A 10,233-nucleotide genomic window follows, 5' to 3' on the forward strand; every position below is an offset into this window, starting at 1 on the left:
AGAAACATTTAATTTTCTGAATATTGCTTAATATTAATTTTTGTTCTAAGATTTATACTGTATCTTTGACTTACAATTTATTTAAAAGACATTGTATGATATCTTCTCCTAGTATCAGAAACTTTAAAAAGTATATTTCCATTTTCTGTTGACTTTAAAAAAAACAAAAACAAAAACAAAAACAAAAAAACAGAGGTTTGTACCTATGTTGTTTATTTATTATTTCTTGCTTATATCTTTAATACTATCTTTAAATAAAGTAGTTTAATGCCAAACTATTTTGGCAGTAACAATACACAATGTACTAACCATTGTTACTCTCCTAAAATCTTGTTTTGTGATTTTGTACCATTGTTTTTATTTTTTTTCTCTTTAAAATAAAAATAACTGATGTCAAAAAAAATACAGAAAAAAAAAAAGCTAAAGATGAAAATACCATAAGACACAAGCATTTATGCCAGTTAAGTGGAAATATGTTCACATAATTATCTTTTCATGTATGCTTATTAGCAGCTTTATCCCTTATAGGCCCAAACAGGAAACAAACTAGATGTCCTTCAATGAATGAACAATAAAAAGACTTCATACACAAAATATTACCAATATAAAGGAAGAACAGAGGGTCAGGGAGATAGCTCAGTAGAATAAGCACTTGCCTGGCAAGCACAAGGGCCTGAGTTCAATCCCCAGTTCTGCCAAAAAAAAGGAAGAACAGGTACGTATTTTCAACATGGATGAATGTCCAGACAATGGTGCATAAGTGAAAAAATGCCAATCCCTGATATGTTACAGACTGTATCATTCTACTTACATAACATTATTCAAACCACCAGATTAACGGGCTGACAAGGGCTAAGAAAGCTCCAGTGGAGGAGGTAGGAAGCAAGCACCAAAAGGCACAATGGAGAATTTCTGTGTCTTGGCTGCAGGCATCCAGCCTGGCTGTGCTACTCCACCACATCACTACACTCATATGGTTTTGCTGGAGTTCATAATTGCTTTTTTTTTTTTTTTTTTTTTGCAGTACTAGGGATTGAGCTCAGGATCTTGTGTTTACCAGGCAGTTGCTTCTGCCACTGAGCTGTATCTTTGGCACATATATAGTTGGTTTTTTTTTTTTTTTTTTTTTTGGCAGAACCAGGGATTGAACTCAGGCCCTTGTGCTTGCCAGGGAAGCACTTATTCCACTGAGCCATCTCTTGGACCCTAAATTTGTAGTTTTTGTTTATTTGTTTATTTGGCAGAACCAGGGATTGAACTCAGGCCCTTGTGCTTGCCAGGGAAGCACTTATTCCACTGAGCCATCTCTTGGACCCTAAATTTGTAGTTTTTGTTTATTTGTTTATTTGGCAGAACCAGGGATTGAACTCAGGCCCTTGTGCTTGCCAGGGAAGCACTTATTCCACTGAGCCATCTCTTGGACCCTAAATTTGTAGTTTTTGTTTATTTGTTTATTTGTTTATTTGGCAGAACCAGGGATTGAACTCAGGTCCTTGCACTTGCCAGGAAAGCACTTACTCCACTGAGCCATCTCCCTGGCTTTTTTTATTTTTTTGGTACTGGGGATTGAATCCTGGTCCCTGAACTTACCTAAGCAGGCACTTATTCTACTGAGCTATCTCCCCGGCCCAAACAGACCTTTTTTTTTTTTCTCTTAGCGGTACCAGGGATTGAACTCAGGACCCTTTTTTTCTGATTTATTTATTTATTTATTTTGGCGGAACCAGGAATTGAACTCAGGCTCTTGGGCTTGCCAAGGAAGCACTTATTCTGCTGAGCCATCTCTCTGGCTAATTTCTTATACTTGCATGTGAATCTATAATTATCTCAAAATATAAAGATTTTTTTTTTTTTTTTTTTTTTTTTGAGACAGAATCTCACTATGGTATGTAGTTCAGTCTGGCTTTGAACTCATGGCGATCCTGCCTCAGCCTCCTGAGTGCTGAGATTACAAACATGTGCCACCATGGCAGGCAAAGAGCTGAATTTTTAAAAGGACCAGCACATAATCTAAGGGTATAAACTGCTCTATGCTGGTGGTAAGGAGGTAAGGTGTATTTCATGTGTAAGAAGCTTCTGAGAGGGGCACTCAAGCCAGAGAGAGAGGACTCAGAAGTTACTTTGTCCAGAGTTGCCTTCTGCTATAACACAAGGAAAACTGAGGATCAAGCAGGCAAAAATATACCAATCTAGTGAGGCACGATGGTGCACCTTTGTAATCCCAGTGCTCAGGGGGCCAGGGCAGGATAATCTCTCAAGTTCAAGGCCAGTTAGGATATGTAGTGAGTTCAAAGCTTGCCAACTATATAGTGAGACCCTGTCTCAAGAAAGAAGAGATACATCAATCTTTCTATAGCTCCAGTCATTAAGATCTGATTCCCAAAGTTAGCCAAGGATTACTGTGTAAATACCAAAACAGCCTGTATCTAAGGACACCCTCAAAAGGAAGCCATGCAAAAGACTGGATATAGCTCAGTAGCACAGCACCTGCCTGGCAAGTGAGTCCAAGCAGAAAAGAAAAAAAAAAGCAAGCCACGCAAGGCACAGAGGGCACACAGGACCCCAACACATGAATCCTACATGTCACAGAACCAAGAGCTACAGACTACACTTGGGACCTCAGTGTCAATGAGTGTGTGCTAGCTGGCATAAAAACATGGAAGAGGGAAAGATTAGGGATAAAGATCTTCCCATATGTCTGTTTGGATAACAGACATATGGGAAGACACTCTTCATGAGAAGGAAAACATACTGGTGGCAAGATAGAATTTGGGTCAGAATAATTTTTACCTTAAAAGGTTTCAAAAACCAGAAAAGGTTATCTCTTGTCTACTTTAATACCCTTAGCCCTAGGACTAAGGACAGCAATTCTACTTCTAGAAAAATAAAAACATATATCCACATAAACACTTGCAGGCAAATGCTCATGTACCACTACTTTTGGTAGCCAGGGAGGGGAAAGAAGCACACAGGAGGCCGTTGGCTGGATTCCCCAGTAAGTCACCCATAAAGTGCTCTTAAAAAACAAAGAAGTGAATAAATAAATAAATATGCTTAAAAAAAAAAAAGTGTAAATAATCCAAATGTCCATCGACTTATGAATGGATGAATACAATGTAGCTTTCGTGTAAATTGAAATACCACAGGGGAACAAAAGGAGATGAAGCACGAATTCATGTTACAGCATGAATAAACTTTGAAAGTATTGTGTTATGTAAAACTAGCTGACCATAGAATTTATGATTATATTAATACAAAGTGTACAGGGAAGGCAGCAGATTATTATCTAGGGTTAGGGGTTTAGTTACAAAATAATTCCGAATAATTTTGGGTTTTCTTTGTGGGGTTATGAAAATGTTCTAAAATTGACTATGCTGGCTCAGGAGATAGCTCAGCAGTATAAGCGCCTGCCTAGCAAGTGCAAGGACCAGACCGAGTTTGATCCCTGGTACCGCATGCCATGCCAGCCCCAGAACCCCACATGTGGCACACGCCTCTAATCTCAGGGCTGGGGAAACTGAGATAGGAGGATCTCTGAGTCTGAATTGAGCAGTGAGACCTTGTATCAAATTTTTAAAAAATTAATAAATAAAATTGACTATGCCGACAGCTGCCTGTTTTATTTTTTATTTTATTTATTTATTTATTTTTTGGTGGAACCAGGGATTGAACTCAGGCCCTTGTGCTTGCCAGGCAAGCGCTTATTCTACAAAGCCATCTCCCTGGCCCCTGCCTGTTAAAAACCATTAAATCGTATGGTTTGTTTGTTTGTTACCAGGGACTGAACTCAGGCCTTGGGCACTTATGCCGCTGAGCTATCTCCCTAGCCCTAAACTGTATGTTTTAAATGGATGGATTTTAAGCACACGAATTAAATCTCAAAGGGGAGTTTGGGGTATTGGTGAGGGGTATAGCACATGCTTAGTATCCATGAGGCCTTGGTTCAATCTCACCAAATTCTACCAAAAAGAGAAAGGAATGCCAAAGGAAAGAAGAAATGGGGCGGGGGAAGAATAAAGGATGGGTGGTGGGGAAGCAGAAGGCAGGGGTAGACGGAAAGGGAAAAAGAAAGAACTTACCAGGCTGAAAAATCTTGTAGTAGGGACTGTAGGCCACGTTCAGTCCCCCCAGCTTCACTGTGATCTCATAGCGCCCAGCCCTGCGCACAGTGAAGGCCACCTTCACCACATTGGAGTTGGGCCCCTGCAGGACCTCCTGGGTCACAGGAATTTCCACTGCTAGCTCAACATGGGAGATGTGAACTCTCAGTCCCACAGGCCGGTGTGCAGGGAAAGGTTGCCCGTTCTTATAGAATAACTGCAGGGAGAGAGGAGAGGCAACCATGAACAAGCAGAGGAGAAAACTTGCACATCAGAGTGTGGAGAGAGGAGCTACCAGTGGCTGAGGTCGCACCACAGAGCTCAGTGCCTACGTGGCTCTTACCATCTCGCTCACAGAAACAGACACATTCCCTTGGCACAGCAAAGCAAGCCACTGAGTTATGAACTAATTCTTGCCCCATGCAGAGGACAGGGTAGGCCACACCGATTCCAACTTGTCAAGTTCTGCTCTTGTGTGTTCCCATCTCTTTCTGTTATCCCAGGAATGGCCCTGGGTGAGCCAAAGCGCCAGCTGAAGGTAACGGGATTCAGGCTCTCAAGCCAAGCTTCATGTGACATAAAGAAGAAGTCACTGCAGCGACCATCAAGTTTCTCTGTACAGTGCCAGACAGTATGCTTGGCTATGTGACCACAGAGAGCTACTCAAGTGTCCTGAACCTCAAAGTGAGAAAGCAGCCGTGGCCAACATCTGATGCACAGGTGTGGCTTCCTTGCTATAAGAATGTATTTAAGAAACAAAAGGAAGGCCCAATTTGGCCCTCAGGCTACATCGCTGGCCAACTCCTCTTTTCTAGCATTTTCTTGACTTTGAAAGGTTAACATTAGGCTTTTTACTTCTCTAATGCTAAGTACCTAGTAAACCAAACAGATAGAGAAATTCATGGCTTTTTAGATATTAACAATTCCCAAGCTCCTGGGAGGGGCTGAAAAACAAGGGAAATGTTAACATTCCACCCAGCAACACCAAGACTAAACAGCTCTGTAAAGCAAGTGACTCAGAACCCCCAAAGGGTATGGAGACAGAAACATTCCCTTACATGCACTCGGAAGGCCATGCTGTGGCCCACCTCATAGGGGTCCTTCCAATCCCACGAGACTTTGCAGGACCGGGGATCCAAGTAATTTCCCCGCATGTAGTCATAAATAGTCCGGTCCCCTCGGCGCTCACGGTCCTCATTCTGAAGGAAGCTGACTACGCGTGCGGCAAGCTCAAAGAAAAACTTAATTGTGAAGAAGAACGCAACCACAGACACTGTGATTCCACCTATGTGAAAGAGAGAACATACAAACCACCTGCCAGTCACCATTACAGTTTGTCAGTGTGGAACAGGTGAGCCATCTTGCCAAACTTGAAGGGAGTCAGGGTGAGATTTCAAGATTGCCAGTAACATCATACTGGGTCACTACATCTATGCATGAGAGGAGGGACCGTCTAGGCCAGGGCTCAGCAACTACAGCCTTCAGGCCAAACCTTATCCCACTTCCTGTTTCTGAAAATCAAGTTCTACTGCAACATAACCACACCCTTTAGGTACAAATTGTCTTCACCTGCTTCTACATCACACAGGCAGAACCAGGTAATTATTAGGAGAATGTATGATTTCAAAACTCAAATATTTATTCTAGCTTTTTATAGAAAAAGTCAAAAAAGAAAAAAAAGAAAAAGTCAGCCAACCCTGTTCTATCCCATGAACTTCCTGCAACGCCCCCAACCCACCCTCCTGCATGCGCTAGGGACTCACAGAAGCAGTAAAAAGAAGAGCATTTATGCATTTATTCCCTCCCTTGTCCACTTGGCCTTCTTCAAGTCCCACTGGAGTTAGAGTTCCCCAAAACTCTTGGATTTATCTTCACCTCTCAGAACTGACCATCTTCTCCTTTGTGTTACGATCTCCTTAAAGGCAAATTTTTGCCTTTCCAACCTTGATTCCGCTGTAAACAGTGTCTGGCACCGATCATGATTACTCAGTAAATATTTCCCAAATGAAGGAATTCCTCTGCCAACTGTGTGAAGGTACACTCTGGCACAAGTGGAAAATTTCTTGCCTTATTTTCAAGGGGGAAGGATAGGCAAAGAAGCAAAAACAGAACAAGACAAACCATAACAAAAAAATAACAGAGCTTTTTCTATAACATACCAATAACGTAAAACATCAGGTCCCTTCAATGCCAACAGCCAAGGATCACAGCTGCAGCTGGAAAAAAAAAACAAAAAAAACTTGTTTAATTTTTCTGCAACTTTTTCTTTTTTCTTTTTTTTTTGGCGGAACTGGGGATTGAACTCACGCCCCTGCGCTTGCCAGGGAAGCGCTTATTCCACTGAGCCATCTCCCTGGCCCCTGCAACGTTTTCTTACAGCAGTGTCAGAATGAGACAAAGAATATGGATCAAGCCAAATGGCTTCAGTCTAAAACTTTACTATTCCTGTCTTTTTTTTTAGGTATTTGGTACAAGGTCTCACTACACAGCTCGGACTCATAGTGATCCTCCTGTTTTCAGCCTCCCCAGCACTGGGATTACAGACATGCCCCACCACACTTGGTCTCAATGGCTAGCTCAGTGTTCCCTGGGGGCAGGGCCAGCAGAGCATATGGTGCCGGGGATTGAACCCCTGTCCCTGTATTTGCCTAAGTAGGCGTTTGGTCTGCTGTGTGTGTGGTATCGGGAATTGAACTCATGACCTTGTTTTTGCCAGACGAGCCACCTCCCTGGCCCCTCCACTGAGCTATCTTGAGGGCCCTTATCCGTCTTCTATCTCTACTTTGAGAACTACCCTAAAACATACTTCAGAGAAATAAGGAGAGACTGCTGTACTCCCCACAAAGACTTCCAATCAACCTCCCTAGGCATACCACAACCAGCTACATGCTTTACTGCTAACTACAAAATGCAATAATCCAGCTTTCACCTTCTTAGACTTCAGAGTCCCAAGACAATTTTCCTCTCCCATACAAATGGTGCTAATTATCTCAAAGAAAGATGATAACAGGATCACTTTTCCGGTTTACAATATTTGCCTTCTGAAAGTAATTCAGCTGAATAGAAACAGCTATATGAAATACACATTTAAAAAATAAGTATCATTACTGTCACGCTGGCAAATGTAACTGAAATACACTCTGAGTCATGGCAATAATGAATAGCGAAGACAACCAGGCACACTAACAACCCTCTTGGGAATACACTCAGCAGCGCAGTTAGGGAGAAAAACAACAGGCGGAGATGGTAGTTCTCACCCTGACACCTGCCCGAGGTGGACTTCGAGGGAGAATCTTCACTCTCATTTAAACTTGTTCACTAACAATTAATTGCTATTATTTGTTTGGGTTTTTGAGCCATCAAAGATAGCACCACATAATGTCCTGCAGACCTCATATCTTGTCACTGATAATGACATTATGGGCTATACATACCCTCCACTCTACAGTGCACTGAATTCACTCTTTGCAAGGAAATATTATATTAAGGTTATCAATGCCTAGCATGTTGGTCAGCACCAGAATATTACTTAAAGACAACTTTAAGGCTTAGATTCAGGAGGGAGCAAAACAACTTTTTTTTTTAACAGTATACATTTTTATATATGTCTGTGCTTAAGAAATCCAAGAGACAAAAAAAAAAAGGTCCCTCAGTTCTTTTAACAATATATCCACCAAAATCCACACAGAGTAGGTATTTCAGGAATGACCATCCCAAGTTTCACAGAAATAATTATTTAGGGTGGTATCTAAAGTCCTCCTGGAATGGGGCATCAGTATTCTCAACACACATGAATTGAGGGGTTCCCAAAGCATCTATTATGGGTATATACAAATTCAAATTTGGGGATCACAACCACTGGCCCTCCTTTCCAAATATGTACCTCATCTCCTGGGACCCTATCTCAGAAAGCACTGCTCTGTGCCTGACTCCCAGACCAAACTCGGTGGTTTAGCTACCTTCGGTACTTCCTCAGCTGATACCTTCCATTGGGAACTGGATAAGAAACTGCTGGTCATCAGGAAAGTTAAGACATTCAGCAGAAAACGAAGTACACATGACTAATGCTGGTCTCAGGCCCCTTGCTCCCTGGAGGAATTATAACAATGCCAAACTTATGGTTCAAGTCCCAAGGGCTAGAAAAACCCCTATCTAGGATCTCTGTTGACTTCAAGAACCTTTCTTATGCTGCTGATAAACACTTAATGCAGAAGCCTGGGGATCAGGCTTTCTGATCCTGAGGATCAGAGTTGCAACTGTACAGTTTATCTAGGATCAGGAACTTTTACTGCTGTAAAAAGAGTTAAGATTGAATAATTTCTGTGATGCCGTCTTTCTTTTTTTTCTTTTCTTGCTTTCTTTGTTCTTTAGATACAAGGTCTCATAGTGATCCTCCTGCCCCAAACTCCCCAGCACTGGGATTACTGGTGTGAGCCACCACACCCAGTTTTGGTGGTTAGCATGGCATACGGTACTGGGAATCAAACTCGGGTCCTTGTGCTTGCCAGCCAAGTGCTTAGACTGCCAGGCTATCTCCCCAGCCCTACCATTTCTTTTAACATGATATGATTTTGATTTAATTCCATGTATCAATCAAGGCTTTAAAATCAAAAAGTATAACAAATAGTATAATGCAGGGAATGAGGGCAGTGGTGGCGAAGCTATGGAACACAGGTCATGTCCACGGGAGCCACATCACTCAGGCATCACCCCAGCTAGCAAGAAGAGCAAACAGGGACCATCTGTGCATGTGCCTGCGAGGAGCAGCCATCTCAGGTGGCAGCCGGAGCTGCATGAGGCTCATGAGCCCCTAGTGACCCGAGCTTCCTACGGCTGGTCAGTAGCAGGGTTCACTGCAGTGTTAGCCCTTTCTGATACACGGGTGGGTTTTGGGTTGCAGTTAGGGTCCAGTCTCTAAAAGGTTCCCCATCACCGCTCCAGGGTCAGATTTCCTGGGTTCATAACCATACCCTGCCATTTACAATGTGACTTTGGTTAAGTCCTTCAATCTCTCTAGAAAGTGCCAGTTTCCCTGGTGTCAAATGGGCATAATACTTGTACATAACTCACATGGTTGTGCAAACACCACATGGTTCCCTGGTATGAGAAACTGAAAGTGTAAATGAGGATCAATATGTGTAATAAATATTGTAAAAACAAGCAAAAAAAATGTTTAAATGAGAAGGGAAACCAGAAAGGAGGGGAAAAGGAAAGGAAGCAAGAGAAAAGAAAAACTTACATGGGTGAGGTGAGAATCGGATGTGCCAGCATGCATCGCCAGTCTAGAACTGCCTGGCACTCAGGGAGTCCTCAAGGTCTTGGCAATTACTACCTATGAGACCCACAGAAAACAGGGTATCTCTTTATGGCCCAAACTTTCATCAAAGAAAGATCACTGAGGATTAAAAAGGCATGGATGGCTGTTCTTACTGAACCTAGAATCTCAGTCTGAATGGGAGTTCTCTTTACTATTCTATATCTGAAAATGGAGTTACAAACTCACTTTATAGCCATTCCTCCAACAACTATCAAGTGCTTATATAATGTGCCACGCACTGGGGGAATGCTGTAGAAACAACGGCCATGTCCCCGTCCTCACAAAATTAGCAGCAATGAGCTTTACCTTATCGAGTTCTTGGTCATTTCCCCATCCCTTCATTTATTTCTCAACCAAACCAACACTCTTTTTCTAGACCGCCTAGGCCTTTTCCAGTAATTCTAGCTTTCCTCTCTAATTCTCTAAGACTTAAAACTCAGCATATTGATCACTGCTTTTCTCCACAAAGGACTTTTTTTTTTTTTTTCAATTTTAAGGAGATAAAAAAAAATTTCAAAACAAGAGAAGGATAACAATGATGAATAAATTGTATAGTTATCTTTAATTCCCCAGAGTACAAGATATAGGTAGGGGCTGGGGAGTTAGCTCAGTGGTCTGGGAGCCTGCCTAGCAAGCACAAGGACCCAAGTTTGATCCCCAATACTGCATGCCAGGCGCACTGTGCCAGCCACTGAAACCTGGTGTGGTGGCACTGGGGAAGTTGAGACAGGATCACTGAGTCCAAGTTGCGTATCAAGGCCCTGTACCAAATAAATAATGTGGGTTTTTTGGGTTTTTTTTTTTTTTTTTTTTTTT

The 10,233-nt window shown here is 42.2% G+C and overlaps 1 protein-coding gene across 10 annotated transcripts in view; it reads right to left on the reverse strand.

The window, feature by feature from the left end:
- The window catches only part of Arel1 (apoptosis resistant E3 ubiquitin protein ligase 1), a 67,388-nt gene that overhangs the window by 34,012 nt on the left and 23,143 nt on the right, over positions 1-10,233 (reverse strand). For 7 of the 10 annotated variants that reach the window (XR_002818564.1, XM_023703639.1, XM_004624861.3 and 4 more), the window contains 3 exons: positions 6,260-6,316; positions 5,159-5,385; positions 4,080-4,317 (listed from right to left, as the gene is read on the reverse strand). Coding sequence is in view for 8 of the 10 variants with exons in the window: in XM_023703639.1 (XP_023559407.1) it covers positions 4,080-4,317; positions 5,159-5,385; positions 6,260-6,275 (481 nt within the window). In the remaining 2 variants the exon portion in view is untranslated. Of the gene's footprint in view, positions 1-4,079; positions 4,318-5,158; positions 5,386-6,259; positions 6,317-9,339; positions 9,433-10,233 lie in introns of all 10 variants that reach the window. The other 3 variants (XM_023703629.1, XM_023703644.1, XM_023703650.1) reach the window with 3 other exon arrangements.

This window comes from Octodon degus, unplaced genomic scaffold (genome assembly GCF_000260255.1).
Source record: "Octodon degus isolate 3935 unplaced genomic scaffold, OctDeg1.0 scaffold00007, whole genome shotgun sequence".
NCBI classification, from domain to species: domain Eukaryota; kingdom Metazoa; phylum Chordata; class Mammalia; order Rodentia; family Octodontidae; genus Octodon; species Octodon degus.